At 36.4% G+C, this 26,916-nt stretch overlaps 1 protein-coding gene across 5 annotated transcripts in view; it reads right to left on the reverse strand.

Annotated features, from left to right (window-relative positions):
- UBR5 (ubiquitin protein ligase E3 component n-recognin 5) overlaps positions 1-26,916 on the reverse strand; it is a 142,054-nt gene that overhangs the window by 62,615 nt on the left and 52,523 nt on the right. For 4 of the 5 annotated variants that reach the window (XM_061172198.1, XM_061172197.1, XM_061172196.1 and 1 more), the window contains 13 exons: positions 26,271-26,420; positions 24,244-24,455; positions 15,525-15,641; positions 15,329-15,439; positions 14,565-14,719; positions 13,131-13,248; positions 9,758-9,942; positions 6,460-6,569; positions 5,506-5,618; positions 4,345-4,488; positions 4,146-4,257; positions 3,742-3,896; positions 3,284-3,481 (listed from right to left, as the gene is read on the reverse strand). In XM_061172198.1, the coding sequence (XP_061028181.1) occupies positions 3,284-3,481; positions 3,742-3,896; positions 4,146-4,257; positions 4,345-4,488; positions 5,506-5,618; positions 6,460-6,569; positions 9,758-9,942; positions 13,131-13,248; positions 14,565-14,719; positions 15,329-15,439; positions 15,525-15,641; positions 24,244-24,455; positions 26,271-26,420 (1,880 nt within the window). The remainder of the gene's footprint in view (positions 1-3,283; positions 3,482-3,741; positions 3,897-4,145; positions 4,258-4,344; positions 4,489-5,505; positions 5,619-6,459; positions 6,570-9,757; positions 9,943-13,130; positions 13,249-14,564; positions 14,720-15,328; positions 15,440-15,524; positions 15,642-24,243; positions 24,456-26,270; positions 26,421-26,916) is intronic. The other variant, XM_061172195.1, reaches the window with a different exon arrangement.

Genomic DNA, 26,916 nt, shown 5'->3' on the forward strand with positions numbered 1-26,916 from the left:
AGTCTAGTGGCAAATATGCATTAATCAATACGTTGAGAGAATATGTCAAAGTCTCTCCAAAGAATAAAAAGTGCAGTACATTTAAAAATAACTAAAATTAAGATATTCTGCTGCACACTGTTGTGATATACAGAATGTTTTCAAGCAATCAGCCAGTCATCTGGCTGAAGCAGCTACTCTACAGGGAGCTCTCATCTCCAACCTGCTGGGCAGTACATGGGCTCTCACACTGACAGTATCAATACCACGCTTACTATGTTTATTCTGCATCACTGTATGTTGTCACTTATTCTTATAACACAAAGCAGAGAGTTCAGCAAAAATTTCTTGCGCGTCTACTGTGCACCAAGCCCTAGTAAATGAAGGCTATTTAGAAAGATAAATGATGGCACACTTTATCGCTACCCTTGGGATGATGGCACATTTTATCTTTACCCCTGATATGCTGACAAAGTGCAGGGGTTATAGAATCAAATGCCTACAGAAGCATATGCAAAAGTATAAGTTAGTGGAGGAGGCTGGCTGTAAGAAAGGTAACACAAACTGTATAATAAATAAATGGTGACTAACATTTGGACGTAGAGCAACAAATTTTAAATAGTGGGAACTGCAATGAACTGGAGACACCATGTATAGCCTCTAAGAGGACTTAATGTTTTTATGATGGCCCAATATCACCAGATCTTCTAATTCTTTAAGAGCACCTGAAAATCTGAGTTTTAAATATAAATCCTGTGATTTTTGAATGTTGGCAACCAATCAAGAATTTTTAAATGATGTGAAGGTTATTTCTAGGAGCCACATTCAGGCCACGGCCACCTCCTTTAACCCCATACCCCTACCAGTTTGGAACCACTAGTCTAGTAGGTTAACAATTAAAGCTAAACTAAGAGTATGAGCACTGTGTCTCTAAACCAAAGCTCACGGGTATCTCCCGGGAGCACCTAGATTCAGAGTATTTTAGATGCAGTTCTAGTAAGTTTGCTTATCACCTCCAACCTAATGGAGGGTAAATAACCTCCCATTCTAAGCTCCATTTCTATCTTTTATAGAAAAACTCCTCAAAAGAGTTGTCTAAGTTCCTCAACTCCCATTTTCTCCTTAGCTCACTCTAAATCAGGCCTGCATCCCCACTGTCAACAATGACCTAGATGGAGCCAAACCCAAAAGTCAGTATTCAGTACACACCTTACTGTCCTACAGCATCATTTGATACACTTGAACAACACATCCTGCTTGACACATGCTCTTCGCTTAGCTTCCAAGACAACACTCATTCGTTTTCCTCCAACTCCTTCTCAGTCTCTCATGCAGGTTCCTTTTTATCTCCTGGTATTTAAATCCTGAGACTATTTTCATGGCTCAGGCCTTAGATCTTTTTTCTCCCCCAAGACTTTAGTAATCTCATTCAGTTTAAGTCCTTTAAATATCACAGATATACTGACAACTCCTAAGTACATTTCTCCAGCTTGGTCCCCTCTCTCCTGGTCTTCCAACTTACACATCTCTCTATTCACCATCTCCTCTTGGGTATCTGATAAGAATCTTAAACTCCTGATCTCACCCTCCAGAACCTGCTTCAATCCTACAGTCTTCATTTCGATAAACAGCAACTTCATTCTTCAAACCGTTTTGCCCTCTTGCTTCCTCTATTTGACACCCTATATTTAGCCATAAGCAAATCCTGTTGGCTCTACTTTAAAACGTATCTAGTATATCTAGAGTCTAATCACTTATTATTCCACCTCCTGGGTCAAGCCAACATCACCTTCCACCTGAATTCTTCTTTTTTAGGTAAATTTTTTTTTTTTTTTAAACTTTGGGTTTATTTATTTATTTATTTATTTATGGCTGTGTTGGGTCTTCGTTTCTGTGCGAGGGCTTTCTCTAGTTGCGGCAAGTGGGGGCCACTCTTCATCACGGTGCGCAGGCCTCTCATTATCGCGGCTTCTCTTGTTGCAGAGCACAGGCTCCAGACGCGCAGGCTCAGTAATTGTGGCTCACGGGCCTAGTTGCTCCGCGGCATGTGGGATCTTCCCAGACCAGGGCTCGAACCCGTGTCCCCTGCATTGGCAGGCAGATTCTCAACCACTGCGCCACCAGGGAAGCCCCGTGAATTCTTTTAATAGCCTCCTAACTGGCCTCCCTACTTCCAACCCATCCCCCTTGTATTCTCAGCGTGTCAGCAGTGATCTTTTGAAAATGTAAAGCAAATCATGTCAGTCTCTGCTCAAACTGCTCCAATCACTTTCAGTGGTGTTGCCTCCACATCTAACAAATACAAACACCTCAACCACAATATGTTCAAAACTAAACTCATCCTTTCCCCTTATCCCATTTGTTTTTCCTATTTTTCTGGGTTTTTTTGGCTGCACCGCATGGCATGAGGGGTTCTAGTTCCCTGACCAGGGATTGAACCCGTGCCCGCTGCAGTGGAAGCGGGGAGCCGCAACCACTGGACCACCAGGGAATTTCCAGTTTCTCCTATTTTTCATCTCCCTATCAACCACACCTAAGTCAGAAGCTTTATAACCCTTTCCTTTCATTTACTGCTGACATCCTGTCACCAAGCTTTAGAGCTTCTACTTCCTTAAGATCTCTTAAATCCATCCCCTCTTCCTTATTTCCAAGAGTTCAAGCTTACTTTGTTTCTAACATGGATATTACATTAGCTTTTTTATCTGGTCTCTTAAACTTCTGTTCTCCATCCACTGCTCATCTTCTTTAAAAAAAAAAAAAAAAAAAAAAAAAAAGCTTAAAATCCTTCTCCTCCTAGCTTTCAGGGGAATGCTCAGGCCCCTTAGGTTAACACACAAGGCACCCCAGTGCCTTTCTCCCACCTTATCACTTGCCACTCATTGATCCGTATAAGCCCTACCTTCTAGTTATATCAAAAGAATGTACATGTTCTCCCAACATGTACATTCTGAGATTCACAAAGGCTGCTCTTTGTGCCTGAGATAACACTTCCTACCTGCATCCTGCGTCCAGGAGACCCCTGTCTGATTCTTTAAAACTATACCCAGACATCACCTCCTCAGAGAAGCCTCTACAGTCACAGTTTGATTTACAGCCCCCCCTTTTGTACTTCTACAACATTATGCATGCCTTACTCAAACGCTTAAATCACACTGTAATCAATGATATACGCATCTCTCTTGTCCTAATAGACTATTAGTTCCCATAGGGAAGCGGCAATGAATGATCTATTCAAGATTGTTTCCCTAGACTCCAGCAGTGCCTTCTGAATTGAAATGCCAAGTAGTTTCAAAAGTCAGATTACCTCTACAGCCATGATGATAATAGCAGCTTTCTTTTTGATTGTTGAATTAGCAGGAAGATTTATTAAAGAATGTACACCCATTCCGAGACTACTAATAGGTGGAAGATCAAGCCAATCAGGATCCCTTATTCCTCCCATGCAATCTTTGGCCATGGGGTAGATAGTGCCATTTCCATCTCGAAGAATAATAGGAGACTCCTATAATAGACGTGAAAATAAAAAAGTTTGGCTCCCAATCAAAAATGTTATGTCTGATTTTTACAATAGTTATATTTATTTTCAAATTAGATTTTATATATTTGTAATAGTGACCAAATAAGAAACTTAATATTAAAATATGTTGAATATTCTAAATTCTTCAATGTTTAATAACAAGCAAACTAGAGCCAAACCCTAAGCGTCACTAAAATGCCAATGTTGTCATATAAATTTTCAAAAGCAAAAATAAGCCTCTATACCTGTCCAGCAGTAAAAATGGCTACATTCCTCTCATTCTGACCAAGGAAAGCAATGCTGCTTGTAGGGAAATTATTTTCCTGTTCTGCTTTTCCTGTAGCAAGATCAAAGATACAGTACCGTACCCAATTTCCAGTCTTCAAAACAGCATGCACACCTTCAGAAACACATAAATGTAAAAAAAAAAAAAAAAAAAGTTATACATCTTTAGTAAACTCTAGTAAGTACCTACCAAATTTTACATCTCTAGCCACATTTCAAATGTAGATCCATTTCATTCCATAATGTTACACACAGGGGACAAAAACTGCCAAATGCCCCAAACCACTTGATCTAATTCCCATTTACTGCACAAGTATTCATAGAACATGGAGTGTGCCAGTCAGAAAAGTTACAAAATCTTTACCTTTGGAATCCACATTCACTGCTAATATTTCTGTTTTTTCAGGTATACAAAGCTTTTTAGGAGTCCTTTGGAAACAGTCGGGAACTTTTGGTGTTCCTCCAGTTTTGACAACCTGCATGACAAAAGGAATTTTGCTCTCAAATCTGTAACAGACTCAGGGTCCAGACATTCACCTGCTGAGTGAGTCCTCTACACTTACCTGCAGTTCATCAATTCTAAGTAACCTACAATCCTGAAGGAGAGAAGAAGGGTCAGCATCTGAACCAGAGTTGTTCTGACAGTTTGTATTACTGGACGTTCCTGGAAATTTTACAGCAACATAGGCTCCATCCACTTTCAGCACCTAGAATACAGGTAAATACGATAAATGTTAACACTAACTCATATGAAATCAATATGCAAGTTAGAGTCATTGAACCAATTTCACACTGAAGGCATTTAATTCCTTATGAGTATGTTTCTGCAATGATCATCAAGTTGTAAAATTAACCTAACACACTCACCAAATATACTGCTGACATCTACATCCATGACATATTATCCACGGACAACACAGGTAGAGTGAGCAATGCACAGAAAGCCAAGCACAGGACTTGAAACCAGAATACTTGAGTCCTACCTCTGCTACTTACTGCTTCTGATTTTAAGCCAATGTGATCATCTTAGAAAAACACAGCTGCCCGTAAACTACAGTTCTATTTGAAATCAAAAGGCCTTTGTAAATTGCAGGACATGATGTTTCTACTCTGCCCTTTAAGTCCAAATGAAAGACCATCCCATCTCAGAAACTAAAGAGCAATCAGGAAAAGTTACTGTGCAGGTATTCTACAGCTATAGTCTCATTTTGTTTTTAAGAATGTGAGAAGACAAAGGTGAAATTAACGGCATTCCAGCTGATGAACTCTACTCACTTGGTTTCTTAGGAGGCAAGACCCTCTCCAGGAAGAAGGGAAGAGAAAGTGGAAGCTTAAAGACAGTAGCAAGATTTTTAAATGTTATGGAAGATCATCTCCATTAAAACTGTATAACAGTCCCAAAGAATGGACTGTATCAAAAAGTAATGTTATCTCTTTGCAACTTTTCTGTAAATCTATAATTATTCCAAAATAACACTTTTTAAAAAAAGCAGAATATCACCATAAATGCTCAAGGCGAGGTATAATAATCTTCAGTTCATCTGCCAGGGACAAAGGAGATACGTGCATCAGATTAAAGGATGGGACTAAAGAGATCATTAGAGGTGATAAATAAAGCAGCCTTGAGGAAAGGGCTGATGAGCACTCACCAACCGTTAAGTTCTTCAATAACCAATACCATTATAGTTCAGTTAGTAACTAATTCTTAGATATTCTGAACAAACCTTGCCAACAGGAACATTCTTAACATCTTCCACAAAAACGACTTCCCGAAGAGACCACTGCTCTTCGTTCACCTTTTCCTCCTCTTTTGGGGCAGGGGTGGACCGTCGTCGTTCTTAGACAACAACAAAATGGTAAGTACCAAAAAGAAAATGTGAAAGAGACTTTATAGATTTCATCTAAATATATGAAAAAAGATCATCTGTAAAGGGATACATAATGGAGATATCTAAATAAATTTCATGAACTACTGCTTTATGAATTGAGCTTTCATAACTAACTTCCACTTTAAATGAATTCATAGTGAAAAATATCCATGTTCGTTAATGCCTAACGATATTAACACTACTATAAACAACTGCAAAGAAGTATTTAAAAATTTAAAACTTATTCTGGACCCTCAAAATTTGGGCTATCTGACCAATGTTTAAAAAGGAGGATCTGTTGGGCTGTTCTTAAAACTAGCACATGACTATTAAAAACTAACTTTCAATTTCCTCAAGTACAAAGCAATTACAACTAGAAAATAAATGTACTTTGGAAAGCTTTTTTAAAAAAAACTCTTTAAATCCAAGGTGCAGTAGTAAATCTAGGTTTTTAAATTCTACAAATTCTGAGCAAAAGTTGTGACCAAGCCATAACCAATCTACAATAACAGTCCCAACAAAGGCAGGCAGATATTCTAGAGTGGCAATTATTTCCTTCTATTACTGCAATGCACTTTACATATTGCAGAAAATTATAACTCGCAAAAACAACAAAAATACTCAACACTGTAAATACTGTTTTTCTATTTAAATAAAGTTGCACATTGAAAAAAATCAAACTAGCAGGAACACAATTTATATTAAAAGATATTAAAAATGGTCTGAGTTGCCTCAAATCAGAAACAAACTGAACACAGCTCTCTGCCTGGGATCTTACTTTGACCAATGTGTACTACACATAAAACTTACTATACGGCATTGATGCACTGCTGGCAATTGAGGACGCATCACTGCACGTGGATGCTGGAGATGGTGGAGGACCCATTTCTGTTTTCACAGGTTCCTGCTTACTTTCAGGCCTGCAATTAGAAATAAGATCCTCCTTATAATTAGGAAAATGAAATATTAGGAACTTGTCAAATGGCTTATTTTTAAGACTCAAGTTTATTCCCACTAGGGAATGAAATAGTAAAAACTTATACAAAATGGTATTATTCTTTAGAATGCAAACTGAAAAAGATACACATTGCATACTTCAAATTTTTATTAATGTTTTAAAATAGGAAAGAAATATACTATGTGAAGCTATCAACAACTTGGAACAATGGTTCAGATAAGCCTTATCTAGGAATAACAACAAAAGCTACACTCAATTTATCAACATAGCTTTATCATAAGCCTCTGGAGCAAACAAGTTTCACACTTCAGTGAACCCTGACTTGGACACTGCAATTTAACTGAAAAGATGATAAAGGCAAATAAATAAGAAGTATACTGTATCATTAATTTCCTAGAGTTCAAAGAAGGAACTCTCCTCGCAATGGCTTATAAAACTTTACCACCAGATGGTCCAAGAATAATCACCTGCTATAACTGAAATGAGAAATTATAGTATTAATAAACTATCCCTCTTCCTTGAGTTATTTCATTAATGCTATACTCGAGAAGATAACTACAGCAACTACATAATATTCTACAGATGGTAAAAATATAATATTTTTATTCATTAAAAGGCAGAAGTCAATTTTTAGAGCGAAAAGTCATATATTACTCGGAAATTTGTTATATATAGATCATGCTGGTATATATTATAATCAGGGTCATCATCTTAACCCCCTCATCTGCTATTAACTCCACCAGGAATTTCACCTGAGTTTAGAAATAGTCCATAGAAAAACAGCGTTATTTTTACCAGCATCTTAGCAAAGTGCTCAGTACAAGCACACATGAATACTCATGGCTGCTCTGCAAATCCTGTGACGGTGGAAGCAAGGCAGTACTGACTCATCACGAGCACGCTTAAAGCCAGCACGTTTCCATGACTAGAAGAGTCTACTGGCATGAAAATGATTATCTTCTTAACATTTAATTTCACTTGGCTCTTTTACTAAGTTTATTAATAGAGAAGGCAAATTTCAAGGAAGATTCTGAAAAACTTAATAAATCACAGGATATAAATACCACATCCTATTTTAATCTCGTTTTCTATTTGTGCACATCAAAAAGATTTCAAATGCTCTTTACAAAGTTTCATAAACAATGAAAATGTATTTCGCTACTTTTATTTTTAGGATAAAAACAATCAATGCAAGTAGAGGGAAAGTCTATCCACCTATTTTTAAAAACAAGACAATATATGGAATCTAAAAAAAAAAAAGATCATTAAGAACCTAGGGGCAAGATGGGAATAAAGACGCAGACCTACTAGAGAATGGACTTGAGGACACGGGGAGGGGGAAGGGGAAGGTGGGACGAAGGGAGAAGAGTGGCATGGACATATATACACTACCAAACGTAAAATAGATAGCTATTGCGAAGCAGCCGCATAGCACAGGGAGATCAGCTCGGTGCTTTATGACCACCTAGAGGGGTGGGATAGGGAGGGCGGGAGAGAGGGAGACGCAAGAGGGAAGAGATATGGGGATATATGTATATGTATAGCGGATTCACTCTGTTATACAGCAGAAACTAACACACCATTGTAAAGCAATTATACTCCAATAAAGATGTTAAAAAAAAAAAAGATGGCATGTCACATCTTACTCAACACTTTGGTTTCTCCCTTTGAAGAAGCAAAGGAAGAGAGCTGCCAAGTAAGGATCAATTTATGACCTAAGAGAAGTCACATATCACCAGCCATCAACAGGCATCTCCACCATCGTGGTGAACACCCAGACCAAGAGTATGACCTGCCCTGGGATAAAACGTGGGAGTTTAGGGAAGATGGCAATGTGGTATTTTTACTTATGCCTTTGCCTGCAATGAAGTAAGCCTTTAAAAAACAATTGTCTAGAGTCTGGTATTGAGAATGCTCAATTTGATCAGCTAATACGGGCTAGATAAGGAAGAGGATTCTAAAAAACCTTTTTCTCTTACACGGGTTCCTCCTAAATCTAGTGCCAGCTGAAATTCATGTGCTTGGAAAATATCCACACCATATCTTGCACTTTAATATAAAATATTATAAATCCATTTAATTGAATAAACATACTCTAAAACAAAAAAATTAATTAATTAATTAAAAAAATAAAAACAAGACAGAGAGCACAACAAAGCACAAAATAAAGCAAAAAATCTTAACTAGGCATAAATTACAGTAGCTTTGGTTTATTAAAGAGTATCTTTAAACTTATTTTAACAGTAATCCTTGTACAATCATTACATTAATTTGAGAAAAAATTTCAGAACTTTAAAAATCTATATGTATAGATTTTTACAGTCCCAATCATTTCTTTTCAATGCTTGTATACATTTAGAATAAAAGAAAATAGTACATCAAAATATTTAAAACGCTATTTCTGGAATGTGATATTATATTACTCTTCCACGTTTCTATAATGCTCATGTATTTTTACAACATTAAGAAAAAAAGTAATTTTGAAACTTTACTAAAGTGTTTAAGATCGTGTACCAAACAACCAAATTATAATACACAAATATTTTTAAAGATAAGTAGATACTTCTAAAAGTACAGGTGTTAAGATCTGTGTACCTGGCTCCCAAACAGTAAGCCAGCCCCAGAATGTGGGTTATATACAATTCAGTGGTATTTCTGTTCACATATCCCCCCCAACCCAAAAGTTTACAAATCCTTTATGGAATTTCCCTCCCCAGCACATTAACCTATAAAACCCTTTCAATGATCAAGACGCAGGCAAGATGTTTGGTAGAAATTAAGATGATTATACATGGAGAGAGGAGGAAAAAGTCTGCCTGAGACAGTAAGGCTGAACATATTATCACTGCTATACAACACCTTCCAAGGATGAACTCTAATGACAAAACAAAGACATCAAAAGAGAACTCTACACCGCCATTCTGGCCACCAAACATTAAGAATAACTATAATATACAAGTATTAACCAATTTGCAAACAGTAAATTTTACCAATTCCTTTCAAAATTCGTGGGGATCTTAATAAGACTCCCTCACGTTAACACTTCTCTAAGTCACTGTACACCTCTAAGTCTCCTTGGTTACCCCCTTCACATACAGAGCAAACTAGAAATTGGTGTAAAATCAAAATTAGTTAGCGCATAGTACTTACTTAGCTTCAGTAGTTTTGCTAGCTTTGTCCATGCTTTTCAAGCTCTCAGGAGATCTAAGTTGAAATCTACAGCTATCATTCATATTCCAAACTGACTCCATTAAGACACCAACTTTAGGAATCCCAGCACTAATTGAAAATGCAACTGCTCCAGCATGATAGAGAGGATTATTTCTTAGGCATACCTAGCAAACAAAAGAAAAATCACCATCAAAATGACATAATTTTAAAACAAACTAGAGGAGTTACGTGTTCCCAAATTAAGGAGCAGGAATAATTTTGGCACATTTGCTAAAAATGAACTTTAAAATTTCATGCAGCAAATAGCCTGACTGTTCTGCCACAAGGACACAGAAGAGAAATAGCAGAGAAGAAACTAAAAAGGTTATTATTTAAAAAGTGAAATGTGAACAAAACAATTACATTTTTTTGTCTGTTTCTTATAATTTTAAATTATTTTCTTCCTTAATTCATGATGCTATATATAGGCTCCATAACTTCATCTCTACCGATACTTGTTTCCCTCAGAAGACTGTTGTTTCCTACAAGCCAGAATTTCACTGGATAATGTAAGTTTTCTCTTAAATTAGAAAAAGAATATGTAGACATTAGTGTTAGAAGTTAACTGAGTTCAGTAGTGAATAACCTATAAATTCTCACTGCCATGGAGCACCCCTAGGTCATACTCTAAAACCAATAACCTCTAAGGTGACACTGCCAAATGCACCAACAGTAACTCTAAATGAGATATGAACATTATTTCTGGAAATCTCTTTTGATTCTAAAGTAGTCCAATCTTACTGACATTCTGTTCAGTCATCCAGTGACTAATGATTATGTTATATTTGACAGTGGACTATATGATCATCATGTTTTTTGTCAATTTATAATTAAATATAAGTCACACAGAAGAAGGTGGTACATTTGAGAAGTACAGGAACTGGAAATAACTGACACAGAGCAGGAGTTCTATCAAAGAATAGTTGTGTGTCACCAAATACAGCTCTGTGGCATAGAATGAATAGTTCAGAAGAGCCGACTTCTTGAAAAGGGTATGTCCTGCTTATTAGGTTGACTTAAAGAGAGGTTTCATCCATAAATTTTTGGAAAATACTGGTGAAAGCTTAAATACTGAAAGAAGATCAACAAGAAAGAAGGCTATAATTGTCAAAGAAATGTGGCAAGATATATTAGAAGATATGTTATCCATTAATACCTTCTTATAAAAATAAATGCACCTTAGAGACAAGAAGGTGTATATCCAGCATATAAGAAGACATGCAACGAATATTTGCTAAACATACTACTCTCCACAATTATGATCTGTGAGTGCAGGTGCTGCTGCAAACTCTTAACTGATCGACCATTCTTTCTGATGTTAACATATGAACGATTTCCCCATTATGTGGCCATGACTGTCTTAAACCTCCAGTTTTCTACACTTTAAAACAAAATCTTATTCTATACCAAAGTATTGGAATATGCTGCTATTTTTCACCAATTTAGTGCCAAGCTATTTTGCTTAAAGCTTTTCTTCAGTGCATCTTTAAAGGATTTTTCTACCCTCCCTGTCTATAGTAATGTCATCCTACATGCTAATAAGGCATCTGCCAGGATATCCTGCTAATATATGAGTCTAATAAATAAGGAACTTTGAAAACATTAGAAATCAGTATGTGAACTGAATAAGAAAAGGGGAGTTCCTTGAAAAGAGAGATCTGTCCAAACCAACTGACGTAAATAATGAAGACTAAACAACAATATTCAATAATGGGTAATCGCTGAAAACTTCCTAGTTGGAAGGCCAACAAAGGAGTCAGAACAAGACAACCATGAATAGGACCAAAAAAAATGGAGTCCCAAACAAAAATAAGAAGTACATAAGCTGAGTTTTGGAGAAAAGTAACAGCTAAAGTAGTGATTACTTTTTAAGACACAGGTAATGTAAACATGATACCACCTTATAGTGATGAGAAAAAGCTGAATTGAAAAAAGTGCTAGATGAGGAAATTAGTGCCATGTTACGTCACAAAAACCACCATTTGTCTAAGCGTTAGGGATTATAAAGTCCTTAAACACTCATTGCAGCACTTGCTATAATGAATATAAATGTCAACTTTTAACCCGAAGATAAATTTCTACAAGAATGTAATGAATTAGAAGTATAACGGTAGTTCTCAGACTCTTTTGGTCTCAGGACCATCTCCCCCTATTAAATATTACCAAGGACCCCAAAATCTTTTGTTTATGTGGGTCATATATAGTTGGTATTTAATGTATTAGTAATTAAAACTGAAAATTTAAAATATTTATTTAATATTAATAAACCCCATGTTAATATAATTTATAAAAATAACTACATTTTTTAAAAAATCAGCAAGAAAAGTGGCATTGTTTACATTTTTGCAAATCTCTTAATGTCTAATTTAATGGAAGACAGCTGGAGTACCATGTATGCTCCTGCATTCAATTTGCTGTAATATGTTACTTTAGCTAAAGTATATGACAACTCAGCCTTACACAGATAGGTAACTGGAAAAAGAAGGACTCTACAGATCCCCCGAAAGGGCTGAGAAGCCAGCAGGAGTCCTTGGACCACACTTTGAGAACCATTGGGGTACTAGAAAAATCACATTCCATAAGATATATATATAAGAGGCTAAAACCATCTCAGAAACTAGTAGAAACACGAGGATTTGACGAAGCCTCCTGTCTCACGCTGACAATATCGCCAGAGAGCAGTATCTTTCAAACTGCTTGGTCATAAGAATCATCTGGGATGTTTGTTACACATAAGGAAGCCTGCGTCCTACCACCAGCCAACTGAAGGAATAATTCAGGCAAGGCGCTCCAGACTCTACATTTTTAAACTCTACATTTAAGTACCAAATGATTCTTAAAACCAGGCTAATCTGAGATTCCTGTCCCACAGGAAAACCAACTGACATCAGGGCAGAATCTATGTTACTCAGCTATTGAATAAAAAGTGATGTGGCACATACATACTACTGGAACCAGGTCCTTCAAATGACATTCATTTATAAAACTGCCTATGGGGGAATTAATTACAGGGGAAGAAAATGATTTTGATGAGCAACAATGTCCCTTAGGACAGACTTAATTCTTTTTTTTTTTTTTTTTAGTATGTATGTATGTATTTATTTATTTATTTTGCCTGCAGTATGCAGACTTCTTAGTTGAGGTATGCGGACTTCTTAGTTGCGGCGTGTGAACTCTTAGTGGCGGCATGCACGCGGGATCTAGTTACCCGACCAGGGATCAAATCTGGGGCCCCCTGCATTGGGAGCATGGAAACTTACCCAAAGAAGACCACCAGAGAAGTCTCAGGACAGACTTAATTCTAACCACTTACCTGGGTACCAACAGTGATGTTCGGCATTGAAGAAATACCAGCACTAGATTTAGGCTTTTTGTTTTTTGCTCTAGCTTTCTCTAACATTTTTTTCCTTTGACTAAAAGGGACTACACCCCTGAAAAGGAAAAGCAAAAATTGGACAAATAAGCGGTGAAGAAGCCCATTAAATAAATCTGAAATTACACACATTATATTTAAGTATTACTAGTATATTCCTTCTCTAATATTTTTGCCTCAGTATAATATTAGCATGTATAACTTATTAATAATCATAACTTGATCACAGGTTTAATACATAACTGGGTCCATTTTTATTAAACATTTAGGATTAAAAGTCATAGGAAATTCATTATTTGATATTTTCTTCCAAATAATTGTTTCATTAGTAGATTCCCCTATACATTACTTCTGCCAATGCAAAGTTGCTGATAATTCCCTAAAACACAACAGAAAATACATTTGAAGTCCCTTTCGAACATTAAAGGAATAATTAAATGAGGCACAGAATATTCATACAATGACGTACTTTAATAACCTTTAAAATTATATTTTATGTAACTGTTAAATGAAAAAAGTATGAAAAACACTCTAAGTTTCTAATTAAGTAAAAGCAAAGTACACGTTTATATATAGGAAAAAAAAAAAGATTAATAAAATACTCCCAAAATGTTAATAATAGTTACATTCGGGTTGTAGGATTATAGGTGATTTTTGTTTCTACTTTATACCTTTTAAAAATTTCATAATTATAGTCACTAAGTATGTATTATTTTTATAAGCTTTTCTTTATCTTAAGGGTTTTTACCAATGTCACTTTGCTCCAAAGTGAAAATTTCCCTCCCTATAAATCATTAGCTTTTTTTAAAATTTTAATTGAAGTATAGTTGATTTATAATGTTGTGTTAGTTTCTGGTGTACACCAAAGTGATTCAGTTATTATATTATATATATAGAATATGAAATATATATGAATATTATATGTATGTGTATATATGTATATTCTATATATAGAATATGAAAAAGAATATATATACACATGTAGAATATAAATAAAAACAAGTAATTTTCAAAAGGATTGTGGTCAAAATATATATATATTCTTTTTCATATTCTATATATATGTATATTCTTTTTCATATTCTTTACCATTATGGTTTATTACAGGATATTGAATATAGTTCTCTGTGCTATACAGTAGGACCTTGTTGTTTGTCTATTTTCTATAGAGCAGTTTCTATCAGCTAATCCCAGACTCCTAGTTTATCTCTCCCCCACCCCCTTTCCCCTTTGGTAACCATATGTTTGTTTTCTGTGAGTCTAAAGCATTATCTTTCAACTGACCTTCTCTATTGGTATTCCACTACTCAAAGCACCTATCTGTGTACATAAAAGCATCCACTGATATGCAATACCCCCCTCTGTGATACTCACCACCAATATAAATTGTTCTCTAGCTGTGCGCAGGTATAAAGGGCACAGCAATGTAAAGAAACAATCCGTTCTCCTTGAAGTTCTGAGTAAGTCTGTGCGGTGTGCTCTAATTTAGAAGCCACAGAACTTAAAGTTTCATCTACCCATGTAGCAACCTAAAGATAAAACATTGGAGGATTAAATAAAAACAAGTAATCTTTTCAAAAGGATTGTGGTCAAAACAAGGGCAAGGAATACCTACACTGTGGACTGGAATTCTAAAGGCTAGAAAAACAAGTAATTCAGAAAAGGTTCTTAATAAGACTAGAAGCTAAAATACTTTCTTCACGCAAATCAATCAAAATAGTAGTTATTGAAATAAATGTCTAAAGCCATCTCTAAGGCATTAATTGAAAGTAAATATCTGCCTCCAACAATTTTTAAACAAATTTAGTGACTCTAAAGTCACACTGATAATCTGAGGTATAATATCCATACTTCCTCAATCTATCTATTGTAGCTCTTCAATATCTCCTCTTTTGCCAGCACTTAGCTTGAATATTTTTTCCTTCCCTTAAAGTAGAAAGCTATCTCTGAAAAGGAATTATAATGCAGAGATAAACCAGCAATAAAAAGATTATACATTGGATTACTGTACTAAGGTTTGAGACACTTTGTATTTGCACATCTAGTTAGATAGAAAGATAGAAATGAAAAGATGGAAAAGGGGCAGGGAGAGGAAGAAAATCAAGAATTTAAGAAATGCTTATCACAGTGTGTCATACCTTGTTATTTTCTGTAGCTACAGTTGCTCTTATGCTATTTGCAGACAGGAGAACTATCTTTTCATTGGTTAGCCCCAAAAATGTTGCTCGCGGATGATGTAAGGAAGGATTCTTTGAAAGCATTAAGAAAAATGATTACCATTTTGTATGCTGATTTGAAGAGCTATTTAAAGCAAGATTTAATATAATGAAATACCTGCGCATTTCTGTAAGGCTCAGATTCACTCCACTTCCACTGATAAAGTTCTCCTTTACTGCTGACAGCCAAAAGCTCAGAATACAGAGCCCCAATACAGATGAATTTTGTTCCATCCTATAAAGTGAAAATAACACAGTGGTATAAATATAACAACTGCCAAACCTAAAGATTTGGATACATCACATTAATTACTACATCAAATTTCGATTAACTATGTGAACACACAAACCGCTTTAGCAAAGTCTCCAGCACAGCACGCAATGCCCTCCTTTAAGTGGCCCGGTCCCCCCCACCCCGCCCCCAAACTCACTCTCCTCCAGTCATATTGGCCTTTTTCCTGCTCCTGCCAGGATCCCACCATGTCCTTGTTGTTCTCTTGCCTTGTTTCTCAGGTGACTCACTCCCTCTCCTCAATCAAGTCTGCTCAAATGTGACCTTCCCTGACTGCACTATCTACAAAATCAGCACTCTAATATTCCATCTCCTGACTCTGCTTTCTTTAGTTCACAGCACTTCACAACTTGACATATTGTATTTACTCATTTATAGTCTACTTCACTCAAATATAAGCTTTGTCTTGTTCACCACTGTATCCCCTGTTCTTAGAACAGTGAACAGAGTAGATGCTCAATAAACGTGTTGAATAAATGAAGAAAAAACAGACTAAGGAGTTGAAGTGGGGAAAGTCGAGTATCAACACAAGATTCCTTCCCTGTAGCCTATTCCAAGCTGCTGAAACAAGTGTCTGTGTTGTTTTTTAAGGTAAAAGTTCATTTAGTTTTAAAGCAATGCACATGCAATGAGTTGGAACGCAATTAAATTATAAAAAGTTCAGACAATAAATTAAATAAATAATATCAATGATAAAGTGATAATTTTTTTAACATAAGACCAAAATGATCAGAAATCTCACAGCAAAACTTGCCAATAACAGATTTTACGTTGTATTTTTGCCACTGCAAAACTTCTCTGCTCTCTTTGATACCCTGGCTCCAGAGTATGCTAAACTAATGGCGTCTTTTTAGGTTTCTGTCAAATTCCAATCTTATTTGGTCAGATGGGTTATGGTGCTCAGCTATAGTCTGTGAAGCCTGCCAAGACTTATAATAACAACAGGTTACGCCTCAGAGCTGTACAGAAAGAACACTAATTTTAATCTTCTTTTTTACCAGTGCCAATCAGCTCTGTTTTCAAGTCACATCTATGGAGGGATGGGAAAGAGACCAAACTTGAAATTTTCCAACTTAGCAATTCTACTCTCCCCTTCACCATGGGTATCTGAAAAACACTGTGTACTTTCTCCAGGGCTGCTGCATCAAATCTTAACATTTCTACCTCACACTTCCTTCTTGACCCCTTGGTTAAAAAGATGATAGAATCAGACCAAGTGAGTCCAAAACCTGGATCCAACACTTATTAAGTAGGTAACTTCAGATAAGTTATGTAACTTCTCTGAACCCATTTCTTCACTTCTAAAATGGGTATAATAATAACACAATGGGGAGGGGGGTGGTGAAAACCAAATAAAGTAACATATATTAAAGTACCTGGCACAAATAAGTGGTCAAATTCAACTCTGGTTACTCTGCTGCCCTGACTTCATCTCCTACTCACCCAAAAGGTACAAGCTTCCTGAGTATTTCCATCTCCATCCAGATTTACGTAATGGAAAAACACCATTCTCCCCTCCCCCTCCCCATCTCAGAGAAAGAAGTGTCCCTCTCTACTATCTAAGGACAACTCACCACACACAGTGGATACAACCCTCTCTCATTACCTCAACAACCATCCAAACCAGTCCACCCTTCAGCCTTAGGCCCGGGGAAGTGAATTGTCACTTGGCGCGCGTCTCACCTCACCAGCTCGCACTGACAGCTACACCTGCTCTTGCAACAGCCTTATCGATGCTCCATGCATTGAACCAATCCATCTTCTCTTCAAACTCTTTGAACCGCTGGATCCTGTTCACCACCAGTTCTAGAACCTCTCCTCTCCCTTGTTCACAGGTCACTACTCTCTACTGGTCTTCCTCCTGTCTTCATGACTGCAGTATTTTCTCCATCTCCCTTGTACCACCATGTACTCCCTGACCCAGATTCTGTCCTTGTCCCTTTATTCAAATTATGCTCCACCCTCAGCCTAAGTGACTGTATCCACTGGGGCACCATGCTTTTAAACATGTAAATCTTCTATCTCCAGACTAACCTGCAGATTAACTGTCTGGATGTCTGAAAAGCACCCTACCATCTCCAAAATGAATCCATCGTCTCCTCCAAAGCTACATGTCCCCTGTAGTCCCCACCTCCACGAATGACATCACCACCCACCTTGTAATAGGAGGGCAACAACGGAACCTGGGCCCTCTCTTCAACTCCTCCTCTTCTCTCAACCAGATGGTGACTAGCAAACCAACGCTATACTTTGTCTCAACTTCCTCGCAGATTCTTCCCTTCATGCGTCCTCACTGTCATTGCTTTGGTTGAGATCCTCACAATTCCTTTCTGTAACAATTCTACCAGTCTCTTAACTGACTCTAGATTTTTACTCTTCCTATCTTTCTCCCACCACTGTGCCAAGAGTGCTCGTCTCCTTAAAAATACACAAAACCAAACCCCACCAATCTCATCATGTCATTTCTCTAAGAACTTTGCTGGCAGAACAACATCCTAACTCTTTGGCAAGTTGTCTAGGGCTCTCTGGTCTTCTCCACCCTGCTCTTCTCCTTCTCCCACCACAGAGCAGCAATTCTGAATTTCTCACTGTTCCGCAAATACACCCTGCCCTTTCCTGACTGTAGGTCCATACTTGATGTGTTTGGAATGCCTATGCATCTTGGTTAATGCCTACTTAACCTTAAAAATGCTGCTTAAATGTCATCTCCCCTGTGAAGTCTTTGCCACATCTCTCAGGTGGTGTTAGTCATTCCCCACTCTGAGCCCCTATAAATACCGTATTCACACCTTCAGTCTAGCACTGGTCATGCTGTGAACACATTTCATTGTATGTGAATGTCTGTCTTCCCCAGTGAGTTTTCGATGGGAAGGTCCATAACGAATTCACCTCTACATTCCCACGGGCCAGCTGGGTGCTTGGCACATAGTAGGAGCACACTGACAACTGAAGGAACAAATACATCTCAACTCAAACTTTTTGAGTAAAAATTCTGCCAGAGCAGTACAATCCTAAACAATTCATCCCTATAGCCACAGCATGGTGTGTGAGGCACTCTCAGAACTGACTCGCCTATATCCTTCAAGGATGGGCCAATGTTCCCCAGCTCATTAGTCCTGAATGAGCTAAGTGAACCCTGAAGGCCCTGAAAATCCATTATGGACAAATGTAGAGGGATGGCAAAACCACCAACCAAAGGAAGATGATGGAAAAATCACCTATTGTCTCTTGCTTAATTTAGATCAGTAGGTGGAGAAATACAAAGCAATCAAATACACACAAAGAAACAGTATTTTAGCTCATGCACTTCATAATGTCATAGAAAACAAGGCTTTTATCGTTTTGATGAAATACTAGTGGCTGCTTTTGAGTGAGTTGGGCCCTGCTTCAACCCAACTGGAAAAGGTGGATATGCACATTTCCTTAAAGATCAGTAGTTTGTAGCTCTATTTTTTTTTTTTTTAACAAAACGAATCCTTTAGAAGCTGAATCTAATCAATAAATTTGCAACTGTCTGAACATTAAACATCAACCAAATGAGGAATCCCTCCCTAAAGACAGATGGAAAATGTCAAAAATATGATAAAAATTACCTAAAAAAGCCAAAGCTTTAAAAGAAAAAGAAAAGAAAAAGGTCATCCAGCATAGCAACATGAACTCCTATTAACTTCATCCAGTTAGTGACTTATATTTTTTAAAAATTGGTCTTATTATTCCTAAATTTCTCCCCACAAACCTTGGTTTTCTTTTTTTAAATTTTCCTACTATCAGCAAACACTAGTTTTCCCATTAAGTACCAATTCTAACTGCAATGTGCTGTGTATTATGGCTGAAATGGATGTTATACAACTACAGGTTACATGGCACAGTTTGGTCAACTGTCCTTATTCACACTTCACTTCTCCTTACCTATCTAGGTTTCCATTTTCTCCTTATGCCTGGCTTCTCTTCCTCTTTTATGACCTCTTCTCCTTTTGCTCTTACTTCATTATTAAAGTACATTTGTGACACACCTAGCCAACTTTTAACAGATACTTCCTGGAAGCTTCCATATGTCGATTTAAAAAAAAAAAAAAAAAGACCTTCCTCACCCAACTTCCACTTCTAGAACCTTGAAGGCGAAGCAGAGTGACCAACAAGTGTGATCAACTGGTCCCAACAGTGATGCTGCTTCAAATAATTTAAGGAGCCAAATGTCATGAGACTATTTCCTCTCAACACCATTCAAAGAAACTTGAGAATAACATACAACTCTACAATTCAAAAGGCTGGTGGAGAATAAATTTTCTTATTTTCCCTAAACTATACAAAAATAGATCCAGAACAGTAAGGGATATGACTGTAAATTAACAATACTGACTTGCTGAATCAGTTTCGTTTCTTCATCACCCACCACACAACTTTCGTCAAATTCTTCTCTGGGAGCTTACTGGAAATAAAGGATGTGTGCATTTTCTAATTTGAAAGGGTTTGTTTTGTTACAGGGCACAAAGCAGAAGTTTTTATGTTCAACTTCAGCAGATTTACTTAGCATGGATTTCTGTGTAAGTTTTCTCTGCCCTTTCCCTTCAGCATTTACTACTTAGCTCTTACCTTTTGCATTCTTACTTCTAACAGCCTTTGTTACTATTGTAGCTGCATTTTTTATTCTTATCAGTCACTTTAGATTCTTGTTGGAAGTAGGTTGGTATAAATATCAATATATATAAATATCTATATCTATCTATCTATCTATATATATATAGTTACAATGTAAATGTAGACATTCAGCAACACAGAACTAAATTTCTAATCTGAGAAAAGTAAATTCCAAAAATGACTGAGAAGTGAAAATGGAGCCATGTTAGATAATCGCCTAATTGAAAGATTGCACCTTCCCAGCAAAGTAACTCTTAGTAATCACTCTGGCCTCCTGTGATTCCCCAAAGCCTCTTATACCTAATTCCATTATGGTACTTACACCAAAGTATTAACATCATTGTTCTGCCTTTCTACAAAACTCTCACCCTAACACCTGAACAAAAGGCCTAACACACAATATGCATTTAATCAAGGTTACTCAATTACTGACTGGATGACCCTCACCTCTGTCTTCATGGAGCTTTCAACATCTCTACAATTATTAATTATGCTTTTTTTTTTTTAAAGATGCTGAAAAGTTAATGAGGGGAAAAAACTTTATGCTTTTTTTTCTTTCTTTCTTTTTACCTTTTGACCCCTTCACCCATTTTTCCCACTCCCCACCTCTGGCAACTTCCAGTCTGTTCTCTGTATCTATGAACTTGGTTCTCTTTTTGGTGGGTTTTTTTTTTTTTAGGATTCTACATTTAAGTGAGAGCGTATGGTATCTGTCTTTCTCCGACTAATTTCATTTAGCATAATGCCCTCAAGGGACATCCATGTTGTCGAAAACAGGAAAGATTTCATTCTTTTTTTTATGGCTGAATAATACTGGCGCGCGCGCACGTGTGCGTGTGTGTCCCCATCCATTGATGGATGCTTAGGTTGCTTCCATATCTTGGCTATTGTAAACAATGCTGCAATGGACATGGGGGTACATGTGTTTCGAGTTAGTGTTTTCATTTTCTTCAGATAAATACCCAGAAGTGGAAATGCTAAATCATACAGTAGTTCTGTTTTTAATCTTTTAAAGAACCTCCCTACTGTTTTCCATAGTGGCTGAACCAATGTACATTCCCACCAACAGTGCACAAGGGTTCCCAATTATGCTTTTATACTAGTTCTGACATTTAAATCAAAAAAAAAATTTATGGAAATAAAGTTTAAGGTTACCTCAAATATTTTCAGTTTAAGATTATACTGTAAAGGCTTAAAGAGAACATTCATTCCACCATTAAAGGAGCTTTATTAGCCTAGAAAATGGTGAAATTTTGAAGAAGTAGCTGTTCCTCTAAATAGGTGGTGGGAAAGTCAAGATTATTCCAGATAATTTAACAATGGAATTTCTCAGGTACTCTAACAAAAGGAAGAATGAAAAATACCATGGATACTAACCAAACTTACAATTTATAAATACTGGATTAGGTCATTTCTGAAATTAAGCTGGGACACCCTCTTCCCACCCCCCCCACCCCACCAAAAAACAAAGAAAAAAAAAAAAGAGAGAGAGAGAGAACAAAAGAGACAGAGAGAGAGACTACTTCCAAACAGTGCGTGCTGACGCCCTATACCTCCCTGCTCTCTCCACCTACCTCTCCATCTCCTATCAAGCTTGCCCCAAAACCCTTTTCTCCTCCTCAGGGATCACCACTCCCAATTCTGCAGGACTAATAAGGCCCCACATAGTGCCTGTTTCTTCATGTGGAATGTATCCTATGCCCCTGTATAATCATTTTGCACACTGTTCTAAAAGCAAGGCCCTTTAACAACTCTCTGCATTCTCTTTCTGACTGTAGCATTCAGCCTTGCAAACAATCATCTAATGGTTTGTTGATAACTGGGATAATGCTTAATAGCTTAATTAGGTTTATGCTGTTTTCTTTCCCTGAACTGAAATTTTTGATGTCTAAATTTCAGTCACAAGCTAATAAAAAGTAGTTCTTCAGTGACATTTTAAATTAGGTTTTTCTTTAATAGGAAAAAAAGGTATAGGTAGGATATACTTTGTTGCACACACTGCTACTTCTCCTTCATTCAATGTCTAAACAAACCAAGGAAATAACACCCTAAGTAAGTAAGGCCTGTACAGTGTCAAGATTTTATGATGCACTTAGTAACTGTCTCTGAAAACAAGCTATACCCAAAACCATGCCTATCAGTAAAGGCCAACAAAGACCGGCTAACTCTAACAGAGGGTACGCTGGCCAGGGAAAAAGCTTGCTAAACTTATACTGTTCAAAACACTTTCAGATGTGTGACAAAGAAGCCTACACTAATATGTATGCAATGGCACTATTAAAACAAGATTAATGAGTCCTCTATTACTTCCTGCCAATATGACATAGACACAGCTCTAGCATGATCAAGGCAAGAGAAACAGGAAACAAAGAACAATGTAGGGGAAAAAAAAGAAATGAAAAAGAAAAAGCCCAATGGTTTAAATCACCTTCTACCATATGAAGTAAAAGTAGAAATTGGAACATTTCTAGTTTTATGGAAATAAGTAAGAGAATGCAATTCAGGGAAAGTCTGTCAGCTGCCAAAGAAAACAGAATAACCTTTTGCTTACAAAGAGGCTGATTGAAATTCATGTTCCTTCTTGCATTCAAGCTTTCCACATGAGCTGAATACAGAGGAAAATAAATGAACTACATCAAGGTTCACAATAACTATGAAAAATAAACAAATTCAGAACACTAAATATTTTTCCTTTAATATCCCAAATTCAACTTCAAAGAAAGAAAAGAAATCTACATCAGAATCTCCTCATCTGCTAGAGATAACCTTCAAGTTCTTATCTTCTTTTACTTCTACTTTAGAAAATTTCCTATCCAACTGGCTCTGGAAATAAGAAACAGGCACTCCAAAAAACACGTGAAAAACCCATGGCTTCCTACAGGAGCCTTTGAAGATAAATTACCAATCACTTAAGACAGTGAAACCTACACACCATCAATAGACTATGTCTATATGGGAAAAGAATCTAAAAAAGAGTGGATATATGTATTTGTATAACAGATTCACTTTGCCGTACACCTGAAACTAACACAACATTGTAAATCAATTACACCCCAATAAAAATAAAAATAAAAGTAAAATAAAAGGATGTGTCGACTCTGTTTCACTTGTAGCACTGATGGATTTTTACAGATTCAAATCAACTTAAATCCTGCATGCTTTCTAGAAGCTAGTCATTGTACTACTCCTCAGGATGCAGAGCATAATTCTCCCAGTCCATTCCTGTTCAGCCTGCTTTGTCTCCCACAGCTTTTAGAGCAAAGGGCCTGTCAGAATTCACTGCCATCAAACGGGAAAGCTAACTAATCAAAGAAACACAGATCCCTAATCTTGCCCTGACGTGCATGCTTGTAACAATGACCAGAAACCTGCCCTGCAGAAAATGGGGTACTCTTGACAGTACAAAACAAATTCCTATCAAGAAATATACCATTAGTTACTGGTGTAATTACCACCAGAAAAGAAATCCTGAAACAGAATGCTGATGTATTATCTGGAACTACCATCCTTATTTCTCTGATTTACTTCATCAAGTAGAAAAAGAAATAGCACCACTGAACACATCTCCTTAAAACGACTCCTGTACTGTCAAATAAAGATGATCTACTTATATTTTAAAACAAAACAAAAATATCACTTTATGTCTGCATTTTATTTTTATTTTTTATTTTCTGGCCACGCCATGCAGCATGAGGGATCTTAGTTCCCTGACCACCGATCGAACCCAGGACCCCTGCAGTGGAAGCACGGAGTCCTAACCACTGGACCGCCAGGGAATTCCTATGTCTGCATTTTAAATGACAGTACGAAAATCTGAAATAAAACAGAAACCTTTTTGGGGGGGTGGGGGGGAGTGCCAGGAATTCAGTTAAAATGGAAAGGGTGGGTGGGGATTCTTTTCAAATACCTTATCAGGCCACCACTGCAAATCTTCTCCTAGAGACACTGGACTTTGAACAGGTGTATTCTTCTTATCCAAGTTTGGCTCTCCTTCCTTGCTGGTAGAGCCCCTTTCATTATCAAATGAGGCTCCATCAAGCCACCTTCGTTCACGTAAACGTAAAACGGATTCACGTTCACGCAACAGCTCAGAGTCTCTCTCTAAGGGAAGAAGGAGAACTGGTATGCAATTGGGTCACACCAGTGGGATAAAAGTAAGCCACTCTCTAGTAAAGACCCTTCAGGATGCAACTAACAGCAGTTTATCCACTCACAAGAATTTAATGTAAATGTATATCTAATAAGCTTGACATGCAACATTCAAAACATTAACTCTTTCAAGTGAATGTATGAAAATTATAAACTAGCATTTTTAAGCACTATGTAGGGGCAGACTTTTCTGAATTCCAACCATAAGCTTTTAGAGCAGAACTGCTTTATTTTAAACTGGATTTTGGATTTTTTAAATGGAGTTTTAAATTTTTGGCTTTCATTAAAAAAATGTTTACCATAACTTTTAAATTTATTAGAAAATATTCATAAATTAAAATTTTAACACGTTAGATAAACCAAAAAAGAGTATTTGTTGGAGAGTCTACACATACAGATTAAGAAAAAACAACAAATCTTGAAATGGGTAAAATAAAAATCCATTAACATTAACTATAAAACTTTTGATAATCCAAGCCCTTGTTTAGAGTAATTTTATAGGCTGGATTTTTATGGAATAGTCTTAAAATTTTTGAGAAACTAGACAGAATTTTTTTTTCTTTTGAGAATCTTTATAGAAAGATTACTTTACAAAAATGCTTCCCCTGAAACTGGCCTACAAACTTTTTAAAACCAGTTTTTTTCAGCTTGCTCACATATTACTTTTTTAAAATAGGCAACCAAAATAAACTTTCCAAGACTTGGATAGTAAGGATTAAAAACAATATTAAGTTGAACCATATAAAACTGCCATCCATGCAGATCTAACATGGTCAAGTACCACCAATTTCATATGGTTCAAAGTAAAACAGATGCCCACATAGAATGACCTAAGGAAGAGCAAAAGGGAGAAATTTAGAAGGAGTTTTATTTGTGTTAGATATTGAATATCTGAAATGCAATACTTGATGCATTTAAGGCAGTAAAATATGCACTTATTTCTAAAAAATTTTTAAGCTGTTACATAATAGGTTCAGTACACTAAAAGATCATCATAAGTCTGTTATTTTAAAACTGCTTTCAAGTACTAGGTATTTGCAGTAAGGTCTTAATATAAAACAGCATCCTTTCCAGTTTACTAATGATAAGTAAATAATATATCTGATTCTTGCCTGTTATTTCAATCAAGCAGTTTTACATTCTGGAAAGTAAAAATACTGACTTACAAAAGTTAAAATGCAAGCTAAATCCTGACTTACAAAAGTTAAAATGCAAGCTAAATCCATATCAACATACACAGAGAAAGGTTTATATTTGTATGATTTCAAAATCTTCTTTCTAAACTCTACTGTGTACTATACCTTTTCAAGATTTCAAACTTCTGAAAATATCATTTTAGCATGATAAGCATTTCTATATATTTATTATTGATCATTCTAATAAGTTTTTTCATATTTCACTCTTCCACCTAACCAGGGTTTAAAATGAACAAAATAATCACTTTATTTTAATCAAATAAACTAAAGAGACTTGTTATCTGAATGCTGCATGTCACCGTAAAGCAGAATTCTGCTTTTACTTCAGAATCCATATTCCTAATTTAAAAATACAGTTAGGTAAACTGTAACCCTTTACATATATGCTACTATGTAGATAAGATCATCTCTAAAGTTCTACTGTGGCTCTTCAAAATCAAAAGTAATTATTTTAATGCCAAAGCATCCCAAAACACTAACAAGTAATGATTTCGTCTACTATAATATTAAAAGTTCACATACAATGAATTCTACCACTATCTCTCCGTACAGTCAGCCAATAATCACAAAGAAATAAATGCAAAATTACCTCGAGATGAGCCTAGCCTGGAAAGTGACGAACGACGAAAAGAAGGGTAACCAAAATAGCTAATGTCTTCAGAAAACATGGCATCTGCATCAATAATGACACTTGGGTGGGCAGAATGAATGTCAGCATCAAGAAGAGACATAAGATCCTCTATAAATAGAAACAAATATAAATGAAACAGATATAGAGAAAAAATCTGCAGACCATTGAAAAATCCCTGAAAATTAAAACATTAAAATCAGGGACTGACTACTGACATAACCTGAGAAGAAAAGCAGTAACTACCTAGGAAATAAAGTTAACGTTATTAACATAGATTTTAAGAAACATCAGTTGCATGATTGTTGCTTGGGCTAACTACTAAATTCCCGTAAGAAAAAAATATCACTATTTAAGATTCTTGTGACATCACAGAAAGTCAAAATCTAAATGCAGTTCAGTTATTCCATATTCAGTAATAAGGGCATCAAAATTCCAGAGTCATCTGTCAGCCAGTGATAAAGACATGCACATACATCCATGTCTTTACTAGGACCAAACACAAGTCCACTGAGCAAAAACATTTTCCCTTAAAGAGAATTTTACCATCAAATCAAATACTACAGTGAGAAATATCTACCACCTTGGAAAGAACAGTCAGAAAATC

This window comes from Eubalaena glacialis, chromosome 17, assembly GCF_028564815.1.
Source record: "Eubalaena glacialis isolate mEubGla1 chromosome 17, mEubGla1.1.hap2.+ XY, whole genome shotgun sequence".
NCBI classification, from domain to species: Eukaryota; Metazoa; Chordata; class Mammalia; order Artiodactyla; family Balaenidae; genus Eubalaena; species Eubalaena glacialis.